The 18879-nt window shown below is 35.3% G+C and overlaps 1 protein-coding gene across 2 annotated transcripts in view; it reads left to right on the forward strand.

Moving 5' to 3' along the window:
* Nucleotides 1–18879, forward strand: part of LOC138692280 (protein spinster homolog 1) — a 134201-nt gene that overhangs the window by 88603 nt on the left and 26719 nt on the right. For both annotated transcript variants that reach the window (XM_069815457.1, XM_069815466.1), the window contains exons 2-3: nucleotides 11320–11552; nucleotides 14866–15129. In XM_069815457.1, the coding sequence (XP_069671558.1) occupies nucleotides 11326–11552; nucleotides 14866–15129 (491 nt within the window). In that variant the 5' untranslated portion in view covers nucleotides 11320–11325. The remainder of the gene's footprint in view (nucleotides 1–11319; nucleotides 11553–14865; nucleotides 15130–18879) is intronic.

Below are 18879 nucleotides of genomic sequence, written 5' to 3' on the forward strand. Positions count from 1 at the left end.
ATGAGAAAATTCAACTGTAATTTCAATTGAAATGCAAATGTCGCCGTAAAATCTGCAGAGAACCCTTCAAAGCTATAATAGAAATTTCCTTAATTGTTGTTGTTGGGACTCCAAATTTATGACAGAATGACACGAATTGTTTTGTTATGGTCCCTCTAGCGCCCACCATTAATCCGATGACTTCTATATCCCTGAGTTTATATGATGTTTTGTAATAAGAGATAGTTGGTTCATAAATCGCCCTTTTCTCTAGATTAACCTTTTCGGGTTGATTCTGATGCATCTCGAATCTGATGGTCCGATCCAGAATATAACCTTTTGTCTCTCCAGGTTTAAATGTTATAATATCAATACTCCGATGACTTCCGTATCCGCTATTCCACGGACTTCTTCATAGGTAGTGTACAGAACGGAACTTATATCAAATTGCTTACTTGATTTTGCTGGTAATAATTCCAATGTTTTTCTACTTGCAGGTCCTTTTTTCCGGTTCACTTTCAGAATTATTCATTTACCAACGCTTGGTTTGAAAACCCAGATATAATGTTCCATAATTTACTGCAATATGCAATTCAGTGCCACGTCTGTCATGTAGATCAATACTCTAACGACTAGGTCTACTCATAAATTTTCTGCCAGATAGCACATCCAGCAATTTAAAGTAATTAATATATTATGATAACAAATTATTGAATTATCTAATGTATTTATAAAAACTGAACTGAATAGTTTATGCTACAACACACATCGACACCTAAGAATGAAAACCTCATAAGTCGATTTTTTTTTCGAAAATGCGATTTTCACTCAAATTTATAGGAAAGCTCGTGCTCTTATGGTCTACAATTGCAAAATTTTCATTTTTAATCCTTTTTCATGAAAAATGAGAAAAATTGAAAACCACGTATATCTTTATTGCTTTAATTTTAAAATGAAAAGCGAGTATCTCTAGTCATTATAGAAAATCCGACTTACGAGCCATCTATTTGAATGTGAAAACCTTGTATGTCGATTTTTTGCTCTCCTGTAAAATGTAGAAAATTAGACATACGAGGTTTTCATTCTTAGGTGTCGACATGTTAAAATTATTTTATTTTGTTCGCAGTTTTGTTACACTCGTTTCGCTTATATCTCTACTCGGATATTAAAATGTAATTTTTAATGCGTATATACTAGGCCCCTTATAATACAGAATGATACATCAGACTACAGAATATAATTACAACAATAAAAATAGAAATAAAATAATACAATCAATATAAAAAGAGGATACAATAATATTAACAAAATTTGAGGACCGAATAGTCGAATTGGTAATAATGAGATGGTATTTTGGAGAGAATTCGTCATTGCATTACACGACATTCGTCTTACAACTGGGAAAGAAACCTCTGAAAAATCCCAGTCGGGTAATCAGCCCAAGCGGTATTGGAACTCTCACCCTAGGGCAGCCTCGAGGCTCTTTGCCCCTGGACATGCAGGTGGCCGTGCAGAAATTACACTCTGTGCTTATTTTAATAATAACTTCCTTCCTTGTGCCTGTCTCATTTACAATCAATTTCTTGCCTTCTTTTATTCTTTATCTTCATTTTCCCTATGTACTATTTTCTTCTATTTATTTCTTCCTTTACAACTCTTTCGATTATCCCTCCATATTTTCTTTCTTCTTTGTTGCTCTCTGTCTCTTAATTTCTTTGAAATAGTATTGTTTCTCTTTCTAGTAGGGCCTATCCTGTCCTTCAATTTTTTTCTTCATATTTCTTCTATGCTTCTTTATTGTCTTCGTTTCTTTCTTTATTGTTCTTTTTTCGTCTGTTTTCTTTGCTTGCTTTCTTTCTTTGAAGTCTTTTCTTGTTTGATTTTCTTTCTTTGTCTTCCTTTTTCTTTGCATTTAACCCTCAACTGGTATCTATGGGTCAATATAGACCAGCCGTGGCGAAAAGGCCATGGTGCGCCGAGCCACTGTGTAAGCTGCAACGTGCATAGCACCTATGGAGGGAGGCGGACAACCGAAGGGGAAGTTAATGTTTAGGACGTGTAACGAAGAAAGAAATGAACAAGAAAACATAGGACACATTATCACAACCTAAAATAAACTGTCTTCAGAATGTCTCTGCGACAAAGTTTCAAAATCAGGAATTATGTCACTTACTGCCAATCGTAGTTGATCACGAAGGTATTTGTCTGTCAGTTGTGATCTAGATTTGATTTTTACTATTTTCATTGTTGAAAATAATTTTTCACAAACGTAAGTTACAGCGAACATGGCTTCAACAGAGCAAGCGAAAGAACGAAGCTTCAAATATTTATTTTTTTCCAAAGATTTGAAAAGTTCAATATCAGTCAAGTCCTTACATCTAGCTTTCATTTAACGTCACATTGTACATCTGTGAGTTTAAATTGAAAATCTAACCGCATTATTTGTACATCTGCTGTAAAAGAATCGACGTACGGAGATGATAATGATAATAATAATAATAATAATAATAATAATAACACTTAACCTTTTAATGTTTCATCAGTAACATGTAGTAACTTATAATGCCGTTTTATGTTATACAACCGTTTTCCTAGTAATATTTGTGAACAAATCATACATTTAATATTTTCATCATATTGTAAGCAAAAGAATGCATCCTCCCATCCTACTTGAAACTTTCGTTTTTTATAGAGGTACATGGTTTCGAGAGAGATATTGCGACGATACGCCACTCGCAGGTCCGAGACAAATACAAATAGAACGGAGTTTGACTCCAGTGAGTAAGAGGGTGGGGGTTGTAGGTAGGAAGCGAGAGAAAAGCACTGCGAGCCACAATGTGCTCGTGAGTCGCATTTTCGCCGCGGCTGATATAGACCCATATTGCTAGATATCGTAATGTACATTTAAAAAGCGATACCAGTTGAGGGTTTTCTTTGTTTCCTCTCTTTATCTTCTTCCTGTATCATTCTTTTTTAGTAGGTTATTTTACGACGCTTTAACAACATCTTAGGTTATTTAGCGTCTTAATGAGATGAAGGTGATAAGTGATAAGTTACCCAGATTTGCTCATATTGGGTTGAGGGAAAACCCCGGGAAAAACCTCAACCGGAAATCGAACCCGGGCCACCTGGTTTCGCGGCCACACGCGTTAGCCATTACTCCACAGGTGTGGTCATTCTTCTTTGTCGTCTTTCTTTCTTTATCTCATTTCTTTCTTTGCTTTCTATAATTTTGTTTTTTTCTCTCTCTCTTTGTCGCCTTTCTTGGTTTTCTTTGTTTTTTTTTCTTTCTTTGTACTCTTTATCTTATTTCTTTTCCTCATTTAATTCCTGATCTTATTTTTTAATCTTTTTTGTTCTCTTTCTTTTCCTGTATTTTCTCTTTCTTCGTTTTCTTTCTTCATCTTTCTGCTTTGCTTGCTTTCATTCTCTATCTTATTTCTTTCTTTGCTTTCTATAGTTTTTTCTTTTTCTCTTTGTCGTCTTTCTTGGTTTTCTTTCTTCATATTTTTCCTTTATATTCATTTTTTCCTACATTTCATTCCTTATCTTATTTTTATCTATTTCTTTGTTATTTTTTCTTGTCTTTTGTCTTTATTCATTTTCTTTCTTTATCTTCTTATTTGGCTCCTTTCATTCTTTATCTTCTTTCTTTGCCCCCATGTCTTTGTTTTCTTTGTATCTTTGTCTTTTCCCCATCTTTATTTTCCTTCTTTACCTCCTTTTATTCCTTATTTTCTTCTTTGCTTCCTTTTTTATTTGTTTTTTATTTTTCTTAGTCTTCTCTCCTTGTTTTTCATTCATTATCTTCTTTCCTTGCCTCATTTCATTCCTTATCTTACTTCCTAACCAACTTCTTCCTTTCTATGTTTTTGTCTTTTTCCTCTCTTGATTTCTTTTTTAGCTTCTTTCTTTGCCCTCTTCCTTTCTTAGCCTTTTATTTTTCTTTATTTTCTTTCATTATCTTCTTTCTTTGCTTCATTTCATTCCTTATCTTATTTCTTGATCTGTTTCTTTGTTTTCTATATTTTTTTTTTGCCTTTTCTCTTCCTTTGTTTTCTTTCTTTATCTTGTGTCTGTCTTCTTTCATTCCGTATCTTATTTTTACTTTTTTTTTTCGTTTCTCTGTTTGATGTTATTGCTTGCTCTCTTTCTTTCCTTATATTCTTTATACAGTTATTGCTTTAACTATCAACTAACTCGGACTTAGACATGAGGGTGCATTTATTAGGTTATTTTAATAAGAAAGCCCAGTAGTCGTGTTTACTAGGACTCCTAAAAGATGTGGGGCAATAACAAGTGTATGCGATCATGTGCAGTTTCATTGTAAAGTAATTTCATTCAAATCATTACGCACTATAATTACATTGCTCTCACTATTTTTATTTTATTTATTTATTTATTTATTTATTTATTTATTTATTTATTTATTTATTTATTTATTTATTTATTTCATGCTTTCTTCATTTTTCATTTCTTTCTCTTTTTTTCATTCTCTTTTTTTCATTCACTTCTTTCCCGCTTTCATTCTTTCTTTCTTTTCTCTTGTTTATGCTATTTATTTTTTTTATTTTTCACTTCTTTCTCATTTTCTTCGTCTTCGTCTTTTCTCTCAATACTTTCCCTTTTTCTTTAATTCTGGCTTCCTTATTTATCTTCCACGATATTCCTTTATTTATTTATTTATTTATTTATTCATTCATTCATTCATTCATTCATTCAACTTTTTGCTTTATTTCGTTTTCTTTATCTCCTTTCGGTATTTCTTTCTTCGTTTTCTCTTTCTTTCTTTCGATTCTTTGTTCTCTGTATCTTTTCATCCTTTTTTCTTTATTTCCATACTTCCACTCTTTCTCCTTTATTTCTGTCCTTGCTTCAGTCTCTTTTCGTTTTCCGTTTGTACACTTTCTCTTTCTTTCTCTATACATGTTAATCCTTTTTTTTTCACAAATACCTTTCCATCGTCTCATTATTTGTTCTCTTATTTATTTTTCCTTTTCCCTTCTCATTTTTTCAATTCCATTGTCATACATTTTCCCTTGCTTTTTCGCCATTTTATTTAACACATCATTTTTTATTTTTTCTGTGTCTTTTATTTTCTTGCTTCCTTTCGTATTTTCTATTAATTTGTTTCCTTTTCCTTACTTTCATCCTTCTTAGGGGAATCGCCTGGTTTTGAATTAATGAATCTCAGATTTAATGTACTGCGTATAAAAAAGTGTTTCTTTCCTCTGTCCTGTTCTCTGTTATTGCAGTATCACAGTCTAGTATATACAGTCACGAAGGTTGAGTTGTTGAGGGTACTAGAAACAATAGACTGAGCAGGAACTATTTCGCATTGTTTGAGATGAGGCGATAGTAGCGATCCTAGTGGTTAGCAACTATCTATGGATGCATATTTACCACGTATTGAGCTTCGTGACTATATACTAGACTGTGGCAGTATCTCAGAAGTCTCACTCAAGCATGAACCTGCGGTGTTCGGCATACGTGGAACTATTCTTATCGCTCCACACTTCCCGTTGAATGCCGCAGTAAAATAACGCAGCAAAAGCGAGTGGAACGCGAATCTGTGGAATCACGGCGCAGTTCCGCTTCAGTAAGGAACGAGTTTGTTTGCCGCATGTGGGAGTAGCACAAGAAAGACAAGCTGCGCTGTTCGACCTTGAATTATTGAACTGTCTTCGGCGGTCGAATGCCCACCATGCTTGCCATTACACTGCGCTTCGTGGGTTCAAACCTAGCTGGCGGCATTCTTTCTTAATGACAGTAATTCTCGTAACATACTGTATGGTTTATGTAATAGATTAGGAGCGAGAAAGTCAAAGATCGTGAGGCAAAGTCCCTTCAACAGCATGATTTCTTTTTTTCATTCAGTACGTCTTTGTTTGGAACAGCCTCGTGGGTGAGGCTGATAGGGCTAAAGTCTCCCCAGACGCTTTTTTATTTAAGGGCTAATGTTTACTGTACAAGACATCAGTGATAACTAGGGAACGGAATTTGGAGTAGTAAAAGCTAGTATTGGCATCTACGCAGTCATTTGTTTACAACTCTTTATACCAAGTCCTCCCCTCCATGACATACTCGCAGGTCTCTACACGTCAACAACAGGTGAACGGGACAGTTGTCGCATAAGAACTTCAACATGCAGGTTTGCAGTTCAGAGTAGTGAAGTGCAGGTACAATGCCGAAAGTGAAACCAACTAACAATACAGTATTGAAAGACTATATTTGTAAAACCTCCAGATCAAGTATCAAAATTCAGGAAACAATTCCCTAAATTGTCGCTTCCCCCATGTCCAGTTCCTACGAGATGGGGGTCATGGTTAGAAGCTTGCAATTGTTACGCACGTCACCTCCAATCTGTGAAGAAAGTGGTCCAGTCTTTCGATACCGATGACGCGGCTGCGATTCAAATACGCCAGGAACTGCTAAATGATGAAACAATCGAGAAAGAAATCACGGATATTAAGTCAAATTTTAGATATTTACCGGATGCCATTATTCAATTAGGAAAGTCAGGAATAGAACTAGTTGAGCAAATAAATATTATGAGGACTATTGTAAATAAACTGAGTGCAGTAGAAGGTGAAATAGGAAAACGTGTTGGTGAAAAAATGAACAAAGTTTTGATTAAAAATGATGGATACGATATTCTTAGTCGGATTTCAGATGTACTAACAAAGACGTGTCCCAATGACGTCATTCAACATGTGAATTTAATTGACGTATCTTGTTTCAAGTACTCTCTAATTGTCTCTGCAGATTGAGAGCGGAGTTTTTCCATGTTACAAAATTTCCTTCCTTGCAACAGAGCAAAGTTGTATTTTGAAAATTTGAAAATAATATTTACAATTTATTATAACAAGGCATAACAAGAATTGAAAATGCCATTTCGTTTGGATCTACATATTCAGAGGCGAGTTCCATACAGAAGACAACTGTCTATCAACATCAATATGTCCACTGACACGCGAAGATGCAGAGGTTCATATTTAATTATGTATATTTGTAATGTTGTTTATTGGTGTCTTGTGCGTTGCGAAGAAAAGCACATGTAGTTCAAAAAGAAATGCAGATTATGTATGTAGGTCACTATATGTCATTAAACTATTCCATTTGTTTATTCTGAAATATATTTACAGACGTTGCGTGTAAGTTTGTATGAAGTGGACTGTACTCTTCCATGCGCCGTGACGCAGCTCGCTTGACAGTCACTGAGCTACGAATATCTATACTACGTTTCACCATTCTTTATAATATTCCAAATCCCTTTCCCTGGTGATAACGAACACAGCATACAGGGTGATTCAAGAGGATTTACCGTCACTTATGGAGCTTATTTCTGAAGACATTCTGAGCAAAATATGTCATATAAACATTTGTCCTAATCGCAGTGTTCTCAAAGTTACACTAATTTGAAGTTGTTAGTAAAATATCTTTTTTCTTTAGTTTTACGGGTAAAGAAATATTACAAATAGAGAATGAACTATTCAGAAATGTCGTTTCTTTAATTGGCTAGTGTTCTGAAGTTAATATTGTCTTGTTAATTGCTTTGTACAGATTTTATTTTTTTCAATTTTTAACTAAAAATGACATCATTCTTACGCACTTATCACAAAAATTGTTACAAATCATACGACTTTAGGAACTTGATTGTTTACAGTTTAATTATGCATCCTAATGTACAGTTTTAAAGAATTTAGAAGAATGGCGTGATTTGTAACAATTGTTGTGATAAATGCGTAAGAAAATGTAATTTTGTAGTTAAAAATCGAAGAAAAATTCTATACACTATGGAATTCACAACACATTTCTAGCTTCAGAATCCTAGCTAATTGAAGAAATGATATTCCTGAATAGTTCATTCTTTATCTGTAATATTCTTTTACTCTTAAAACTCAACAATAATGGTATTTTACAAACTTCAAATTAGTGTAATTCTGAAAATATTGAGATTAAGACAAATGTTTATATGACATTTTTTTGCTCAGAATGTCTTCGGAAATAAGCTCCGTAAGCAACGGCAAATCCTCGTGAATCACCTTGTAGTTTTAAGCATTTTACATAAAATATTTGACAATAACATTGAAGAGTTCATTAATGATTTCTGGTCGTGACTAGGGGTATATTTTATGCCCGGCGGCGTCAGGGAATTTTTTTTATGATTTTCATATTGTCGTCAACCATTTCATTTAACGCCTCTGATAGCAAACATATTATAATAGAAATTAAGGAAAAAAATTACATTATGTCTTAAATACAGAGTGTCCCAAATAAATTGATGTATACACATTTTGAAACACTATTTCTCAGCTACGAGATGCGACAGAAATACGATTTTTGCGGTTTTGTATTCCTTAAGCCCGTACATGTTAAAAATGGCCCCCTTCCGCCACAGTACACTCCCAACAACGACGTACAACAGAGCGACATACCAATTGGATTGTTGTTAATAGAATATCATTACAGACATGTTCAATCTGAACTCTCAGTTCCTCCAGTATTTGTGGTTATGTGGCATACACTGTACCTTTTAAAGCTCCCCATAGGTAGAAGTCTGGAGGAGTTAAATCCGGAGATCGAGGCGGAAACTCCGCAGCACTTCCACTTCGTCCTATCCATCTCTGGGCCGTCCTCATTTAGTGCGTGAACAAGTCTCGGAATGTAAGGCTTCCATGTTTGAGCTCGAAAAATTCTATGAACACTGGATATGCTGATACCAATCTCACGAGAACATTGCCTCATTGACTTCTTTGGGGATTGTGCAAAAGTCTGCATGATTGCATTAACACTCCTGTTATCGGTGGAACTTCTCTTTCTTCCGCACCGCTTGTTCAACACATCTTGCACCGTTCCGTCGACTTCAAACTTGTCTCGGATTCTTGTGATAATTAACCTTGTTGGTGGTTGTGTTCTAAATTCAACCCTCCAATGTTGTTGAACCTCAACAACAATCTCCACTTTCCAATAACATTATCCACTTACGTTCATCGAACAATAATTGCACCGCCATGTTTTTTTTTTATAAACAGATGAACATGTTTCCATGCTGTCCACTGCCTTCTGAATCATAAACCGCAAAAATCGTATTTCTATCTCATTCCTTTGCTGTGAAATAATATTGCAAAGAGTATATACAACAATTTGGGACACTCTGTATAAACATACTAGAGGAAAACTAAAGACTGGTTACAAAACAGCGCTCCAAGTTTTATCAAATTCAGGCATTATTTTCCAGTGGCGTAGCATGAAATTTTGAGCAGGGGAAGCTAACTCAAATTGTCTTTCATGCAATATGAGAAAACGTATTACAAAAATACAGTCTTAAAATAAATAGTAGTCAATTTCAAGTCAGCAGTCGAAGATTGGTTGGAACATCGTAAGTAACACCAATAAGGCATGACCTCAAATGATACGTAGTAAAATATGATTTCACGGTTTACACATATCTCTTAACAAATAGACACGTACACGTATAACATTAGCTCACTCCCTGTCATACTTAGAGAAACCACAATATTAGTGTCATTACGTAAGTATGCGTCTGTCTTTTGGTTGTGTCCTTCATTGACAGCAAGGGAGTCGGTCATTTGTTTTTTTTAAATCACACTTTTGTTCGTAAGTCAGTCTTGATAATACAATTGACCTAAAAAAATTCAAGTAAATTAGTGTCAGGAACTGTTATTTCGCTCATTATTTATTATATCAGCCACAATGCACACTAACACTTAACTGAACACAACTGACGAAAAGGGATAACTCGGAAACTACTTATTTTCAATGTTAAAGCTAGCTTCTTGCGAGTCTTGCGACTAGGGTAGTTTAGTTACAAAGGGGTGGAAAATCTGCGGGGTGGATTACACAGAAGAAACCAGTCTGCTTGAAAGCTGGTGTGTGCAGGTTTCTTGTTTACTGCTGTATCACAAATCATCCTGAGCTGCCGCATCACAATATTTAAATTCTATTAAAATTAATAAATAATTTTCTGTAGTAATGTCACGAGAGGTCTGAGATCTGCCGATAAATCCACGTCGCTTCGCTCGTGGATTTATCTGGGAAATCTCAGACCTCGAGTGACATTTATTAGGACTATTTCGTGAATAAAATAAAAATTTAAATAATATATCCCTAAAATTCGATCACAAAATGTTAATAATTGTATATTAATGAATACTTAACATATTCAGACATTGTGAAGTTGAAATACTCGTAGATGAATATCGATTATTGCAATAAAGAAATTCGATGTTATTATTCAGTAATGCCAATTGCAAAAAGCGAAATACAGGTTTAACATTGTTAATTACATGTACTGCACTTTTCTCTTATTATTATAACAAATACATTTTCATTATCTGCTGAAATCATAATTTAATTTAACAGTAACAGTGGGGACAGCTATATACCAATGCTCATGTATTCACAGTGAGACACGTTGCTACACAGTGAAGCCATCTCTGTATAGATAGGCCTAATTAAAACACGAATTTTATTACGCCATACGAAAGGCAATTTGATCAAAGACATTATTACTATGCAAGGTCTTTGAGTTTGATATGCGATGATGTTACATAAATTTGAACGTCTATTAATTGTTTAATTTCAATACAAATGTTATAGGCTACAATTTTATAGGTTACGTTAGGCCTACCTGTGGAAGCAGGACCAATGTCAGCTGTGCCTTGTTTCGACCGTTACTTACAATGAGTGCTACACGAAAGCATTTTTATAGCTCGACAAACGCATTCTCGCTGTAGTGTGTAACGGAACTAAAGCTGCATCTACACAGTTCAATATTCCAATCGCGTATGCGTGCAATCTGGGAAGAATAGAATCAAGTTTAAAAGGTACGTTCAATTAAGATGCATAAATATTTTGTGTCTACATGGTGCGCCGTTTTGAACGTGGTCTTCACTGCGTAAATATATTAATTAATATTAAATATCAATCTTGCATTCATTGCTTTAAAGTTGAAAGAAAAGTTTAACCGTGTAGTTGCATCTTAATGTATTCATGATCATCGATTTACGGGGAAACAGTTGGCGACAACGACTAAACAAAAGAACGACCATGCGATAAATTGATAGCGATAAATCTAGCTGCAGAAATTATCGCAAAGTCTGACTGTGATTGGTTGGAATTCAAAATTTCATTACATTTCATTGGTCGAAAATGGAATGACGTCATATAAACGAAATAGTCTCCATAAACTGCAGGTTTATTATGAAATTATTATTAACTGGGGAAGCTAAGCTTTTTAGCTTACATTGACGCTACGCCACTATTATTTTCTTTCGTGAAATAGTATAGTAACCAGTGGCTGGTTTCTGCTTTCAGATCACGATGTATCCCGTGCTCGAGAAGCTGCGGTTCCTGTACCCCACATACGTGCTAACCATCGTATCGCTGGGGTACCTGCTGGCAGAGTTGGGCCACTTCTTGATCGGCGTGACCAGCAAGGCGACGGCCCAAGACCTCCACTATGGAGACATCACGTGCCAGCTGAACTTGTCCGATGTCCTCATCGCCGATCTGCCTGAGAAATGCGAGAATGCCACCACCGAGGAGACGTGAGTACTTTTAATATGTCAAAGATCCTACCCATTCGGGAGAGATTGACAGGGCTGGATTGGACGCATGGCATCCAGCATTAAGGATGATGTTATCAGCGACTGATGTACTTTAATCGTCAGAACTAAGATAACAATAATGCCTCCCCCCCAGTTTCTGACATAGCCAGAACTCTTTCACCTACTACCCAACCTGATTTTACCAGTGACTGTAATCATGTAATTAGTAATTAATATGTCAAGATGTTAAAATGTATGCAATAGAGTGATTCTGAACTCTAAGAATAAAATTGAAACTGAAGTTAAGGAAAAGTATCAATAAATAGGAAACCCACGACCGGCGAAATCTCTTTCGCATGTAATCGGGAGTAGTAGAATATGATATAACGATATTTCCACTGCATAGGGTTATCAAACTCGAAATCAATGTGGTAAAGAAATAGTCGACAAAAATTTGCGTGGAACCTCTATCATGGACACGCTTTTTTATATTTCGCAAATCTACGACACTAACCTTCCAGCTTTATTTTCCTCCCGAAGGAGGCCATATTAATACTGTAATTGAAGGTTTTTTTTTTTTTTGGAAAAACAACCATAGTCCAAAAACATACATTTTCAGAAAAAAAAAAAAAAACTATCTGGCATGGGTGTTGTTGACACTTAAAATATGAAATTCATCATGCTATTTCTTAAAGTGTTGTAGAAACTTGGGAAAACTGAAGTACATTTAGGCCTATAACTTAAATTGGCTTATAGAAATACTGTACATGTCTAAATGTAGATAACTGTGAACAATTGTTGATTTAAGGAGGCCATACTAATACTGTAATTGAAGGTTTTTATTTATTTATTTTTTTTTTTGGAAAAACAACTATAGTCCAAAAACATACATTTTCAGAAAAAAAAACTATCTGGCATGGGTGTTGTTGACACTTAAAATATGAAATTCATCATGCTATTTCTTAAAGTGTTGTAGAAACTTGGGAAAACTGAAGTACATTTAGGCCTATAACTTAAATTGGCTCATAGAAATACTGTACATGTCTAAATGTAGATAACTGTGGACAAAGGTTGTTTTAAGAAAAAATACTCTGTTACGGCTGAAGTGTGCCTCTCCTTTAATCTTCTTTTTCTTTATTATATCCTGTTTCTTCTCCTTTCGTTACTTACGTTTCTACTGTAGCGGTTACTTCTGCACCTACAGATGACTATAACTACCGTAATACAACAATAAATTCACGTGCTAAAATATTTTTCTCTCAGCTGGGTTTTGCCGTGTACACAAGAAGCAATACTGCCCGTCAACTACAGCTTAAAACTGTATGCGTAAATATTTCAAGATGATATGAATAGGATTTTGTAAATGTCACCATCGTCCTGGACAATGACTGTTTTCACAAAAACAAGTGTTTGGGCTATGGTTGTTTTATGAAAATCACTGAAAATGTCCACTCCTATAGCATATGACTATGGTGTTACCACAGTGTAGTTACTACACTCTAGTATATACAGTCACGAAGCTCAGTACGTAGTAAATATGCATCCATAGATAGTTGCTAACCACTAGGATCGCTAATATCGCCTCATTACAGACAATGCGAAATAGTACCGGCACAGTCTATTGTTCCTAACACCCTCACAACTCAAGCTTCGTGACTGTATGTACTAGACTGTGGTGTTACTATCTGGCCGCAATATATCAGTTACTTAGCTTCCTAATATTATACAGAGTGATTCACGAAGAGTTACCGCCACTTACGGAGCATATTTCATAACGCATTTTTAGCGAAAAATGTCATATAAACATGGCTCCTATTCTCAATATTTTCAGAGCTACACTAATTTGAAATAGTTTGTAAAATACCTTTTTTTCTATAGTTTTAAGGGTAAAAAAATATATTACAGTTAGAGAATGAACAATTCAGAAATGTAATTTCTTTAATTAGCTAGTATTCTGAAGCTAAATATGTGTTGTTAATTCCATAGTTACTTCGTAAAGAATTTTTTTTTCTATTTTACTTACAAAATTACATTTTTCTTACGCACTTATCACAACAATATTATTACAAATCATGCCAATATTGTAAACTCTTTTAGACTATATATTAGGATGCCAAATTGAACTGTAAAGAATCAAGTTGGTAGAAGTCGTGTGATTTGTAACAATTGTTATGATAAGTGCGTAATAATAATAATGTAATTTTTATTTAAAAATTGGAAAAAAATTCTGTACAAAGCAACAAACGAATTAACAACACATTTTTAGCTTTAGAATACTAGCCAATTAAAGAAATGATACTCCTGAATAGTTCATTCTCTGTTTGTAATATTCTTTTACCTTTAAAACTAAATAAAAATGTATTTTACGAGCAAATTCAAATTAATGTAACTCTGAAAATATTTAGAATAGGACCTGTGATTATATGGCATTTTTTGCTCAGAATGTCTTCAGAAATAAGCTCCGTTAGTGGCGGTAACTCCTCGTGAATCATCCTGTATAATACTATATGATTTTATAATACTCAGTTATTTCATTTCATTAAGGCTTCACGCGTGAAACGAAATAAACCTTAGAATTTGTAACTATACGTTAGTTTTAGGGAACTATGTTTTCTGTCATAACTTTATAAAATTCCCACCCCATTCCACTTCCTTCCGACTGCCTGCTGCTAGGAAAAGAGGATTACTCCCATCACTAACCGTACCTTCGTGCCTGTTTACTTGATTCGTGCAGGCAAGTGCCATGAGTTTGGAGCTTAACTTTAATTAAGTGAACACTTTTCTACAGCTTTTCTTTTTCTTTTCATTTAACCCTAAGAAAGTTAGGCTATTTGATCCTCTAGGTGACCCAACTGTGAAAATGTGTCTCAGTGAAACTTACAGCAGAGTTCGTATAGGTCAGTTTCTGTCAGATGCGTTTCCAATTCACTGTGGGCTAAAGCAAAGAGATGCATTATCACCTTTACTTTTTAACTTTGCTCTAGAGTATGCTATTAGGAAAGTCCAGGATAACAGCATGTAGCACGTATGGGCGAATCCAGAAATGCGTATAGAGTGTTAGTTGGGAGGCCGGAGGGAAAAAGACCTTTGGGAAGGCCGAGACGTAGATGGGAAGATAATATTAAAATGGATTTAAGGGAGGTGGGATATGATGATAGAGACTGGATTAATCTTGCTCAGGATAGGGACCAATGGCGGGCTTATGTGAGGGTGGCAATGAACCTCCGGGTTCCTTAAAAGCCAGTAAGTAAGTAAGGTGACCCAACTTCTCAGTTGTTGGTTCGTTAAATAAATAGAGCTGATGTTGTTGCAGATGTCACTCCATGGAGATGAATGGCACGCAGTACTGTGAGTGGACTTACAATGGTCTAGGACTGGACTATCAGATCCTGGCCGGGCCCAGCTTCATCGCCGTGTACACCATCGTAGGCGTCATCCTGGGAATCGTTGCTGACCGCTTCAACAGAGTGCGTGTACTGGCCGTCTGTACAGTGATCTTTAGTATCGCCATCTTGCTCATGGGTTCCGTCAAGGAATTCTGGCATCTCGTGCTGCTGCGTATGGTGCTCGCTGCCGGGTGAGAATAAATGCCATACTTCACCTGTCCACACAGCTACTTCACTCATTTAAGTCAGCCGTGGCGAAAATGTGACTCGCGAGCATATTGTGTCTCTCTCGAAACCATGTACCTCTACAAAAACCAAAGTTCCAAGTAGGATAGGAGGACGCATTTTTTTGCTGCCAATATTGTGAAAATATTAAATGTATGATTTTTTCACAAGTATTACGAGGAAAACGGTTGTATAACATAAAACAGCATTATACTACAAGTTACTCATGAAACACTAAAAGGTTAAGTGTTATTATTATTATTATTATTATTATTATTATTATTATTAATATTATTATTATTATTATTATTATTATTATTATTATTATTATTATTATTATGATCCTTTTTCAGCAGATGTACGAATAATGGGGTTAGGTCTTCAATTTAAACTCACAGATTTACAATGTAATGTTACAATGAAAGCTAGATGTAAGGACTTGACAAATGTTGAACTTTTCAAATCTTTGCCAAAAAATAAATATCCGAAGCTTCGTTCTTTCGCTTGCTCTGTTGAAGCCATGTTCGCTACAACTTACGTTTGTGAAAAATTATTTTCAACAATGAAAATGGTAAAAACCTAATTTAGATTATGACTGATAGATAAATACCTTCGTGATCAACTATGACAGGCAGTAAGTGACATAATTCCTGATTTTGAAACTCTGTCGCAGAGACATTCTGAAGACAGTTAATAGGTTGTGATAATGTGTCCTATGTTTTCTTATTCATTTCTTTCTTCGTTACACGTACTAAACATTAGTTTGTAACCTTATACTCTATGAAATTATATATGTGCTTGACGTAAGGAAAATAAAAATCCGTTAATAAGCCAGACAATTGCTTTACTTCCCCTTTGGGTGTCCGTCTCCCTCCATAGGTGCTATGAACGTTGCAGGTTACACAGTGGTTCGGCGCACGATCACATTTTCGCCACGGCTGCTTTAAGTTATTAGAGGGAGGTAACTGTTCTATTCCAAATGTACCGGGTACATAAAAATTGTTGCAATACACTTGCACTGCTGTTCAGGCACATTGTAAGAAACAATGAAATCCATATAAGGAACCATATCCGGAAACAATACTCTTCCGAGTTTTCGGTTTTAAAACCGTTTTTTTAATTGGTTATTTTACGACGCTTTGTCATCTGAAGCGTCTGAATGAGATGAAGGTGATAATGCTGGCAAAATGAGTCCAGGATCTGGTGCCGAAAGTTACCCAGCATTTGCTCCTAATGAGTTGATGGTAAAAAAAACCTCAACCAGGGAACTTGTCCCAACTAGGGTTTGAACCCTGGTCTGCTCGATTCACGGTCAGACATGCTAACCGTTACTCCACAGCGCTGGACTTAAAAACAGTTTTATTCGTCCTCATTTTCCCCTTCTTTTCCCTCTCTTACCCTCATTTTATTTCTTTCTATTCTCCATCTTCCTCAATTATTTCCCCTTTACTTCCACAACTTTTCACTTCCGTCTTTTCACGTTTCTTTCCTTCTCATCTTTTTCTCTTTGTTTTTCTATTATTTTAATCATTTTCCCTCGTTTTGTTATCTTTTTTCTTTCTCATCTACCTATCTTTTTTCCTCATTTTCTTCACAATCGTATCCTTTTCTTTTTCATCTCCTTCTCGTTTTGACTCTTTGTCCCATCTTTTCTTTCTTTCCTTTTTTCTTTTCCTCCTAATCTCTTCTTCCTTTGCTCCTCTTCTTCCTCATCTTCTCTTCCTGCTACTCATCTTTCCTTTTGCTCATCTTTTTCTCTTCCTACCTATCTCTTCTTTCTTTTCTCCTCTTCATCCCTATGTGTCCAGACTTCATTGACATTCTGTATTGTTATTGTTAGGTCATATAGTATCTGGAAACCTCACCATCGGAACTTAGGGCATAAAAATTTTATATTTTGCTCTGTCATTTCCAAACATTGTAACACTAAATTAGAATCAAGATTAATAATGTAAAACAAATTAGAGCCAGATTAATTATTAAGATTCAACAACGAAACAAAGATGAAAATCAGTTTTTATGCTAATACGTTTGTCCTGAAGGATGACTCGATTAAAGTGCGTAACCTAAATGTAAGAGTAAGATTCAGAGCTGACTGTTCTTGATAAATTATTTCCTTAAATTATCTTAAGAACAAAAAACATTTTTACATCAATATATGCCAGACCACTGCTAGAACGTTTGAAACAAAATTGTATTACTTTCTGAACATAAAAAATAAAACACACAAAACATAAAAGATTGATTCATGTATTATTGCTTCCTAAATCGCTTCTTGTTAAAGCTGTAATTGTACCCCTTAAATTTCTTGTTATTGGTGCACTATTAGTTCTGCTTTGAAAAAACTGGAAGTTAGAATTTATAAAACTATTATATTACCGGTTGTTCTGTATGGTTGTGAAACTTGGACTCTCACTTTGAGAGAGGAACAGAGGCTAAGGGTGTTCGAGAATAAGGTGCTTAGGAAAATATTTGGTGCTAAGAGGGATTAAGTTACAGGAAAATGAAAAAAGTTGCGCAACGCAGAACTGCACACATTGTATTATTCATCGAACATAATTATTGTTGTTTAATCAACTGTCCGAAGACAGGTCTGAATATCACAAGTGATACCAACAAGGTACCACTTATGAGACAACTAGGCCAAGAGATACTGGGATAGAGTGGGCAGTTCCTTTCCCCCTCCATTGCATACATCGCTGACTAGCTACGTATTACACTAGTCAGACTTCAGATGCATACAAACAATTATTGTTCTTCCTCTGACACATATCGCTTGTATTCTTCACCTGACATAATTAGGAACATTAAATCCAGACGTTTGTGATGGGCAGGACATGTAGCACGTATGGGGGAATCTAGAAATGCGTATATTGTGTTATTTGGGAGGCATGAGGGGGAAAAAAAACCTTTGGGGAGGCCGAGACGTAGATGGGAGGATAATACTAAACTGGATTTGAGAGAGGTGAAATATTATGGTACAGACTGGATTAATCTTGCTCATGATAGGGACCGATGGCGGACTTATGTGAGGGTGGCAATAAACCTCAGGGTTCTCTAAACCCATTTGTAAGTAATTGTGCTATTAGATCGTAGGAATCACTCTGGTTATTGAATTCCTTATATGAATTTTCCCAAAGCCGAGACCTAGGTAAATCGTTTTCTGACACCCAAAAATAGTAGATTAACCTCATTTCATCAAAATTCTTAGGCACGTTTATAAGATCAAGTTTACTGAGATAGTATAATTATTGCTCATTTAATAGTAGGTACAGCATCTATTATTATTATTATTATTATTATTATTATTATTATTATTATTATTATTATTATTATTATTATTACTACTACTACTACTACTACTACTACTACTACTACTACTACTACTACTACTACTACTACTACTACTACTACTACTACTACTACTACTACACCCTTTGACACGGAAATTGGTCGCTGTTCTAAGACAAAGTCTCACCTCGGATTAGTTCGGGAATCATAGTGTCCGCTATGTTTACACGCGTGCGTTTTACATGGAGAGATTCGAAGCCTGGTCTTTCGTAACGAGAAGAAAGAGCTCTACCACTAACCCATAAACGCTTCGCAGGGAATGCAGATACGTCGCCATTACAACTTTATTTCATTCTCGTGCCTCAATGCTTAATATTTTCCCATGTGAATCGCGCGTTAACCCGGACAGCATTTAGACATATTCA

The sequence above is a fragment of the Periplaneta americana genome, chromosome 2, assembly GCF_040183065.1.
Source record: "Periplaneta americana isolate PAMFEO1 chromosome 2, P.americana_PAMFEO1_priV1, whole genome shotgun sequence".
Taxonomy (NCBI): Eukaryota; Metazoa; Arthropoda; class Insecta; order Blattodea; family Blattidae; genus Periplaneta; species Periplaneta americana.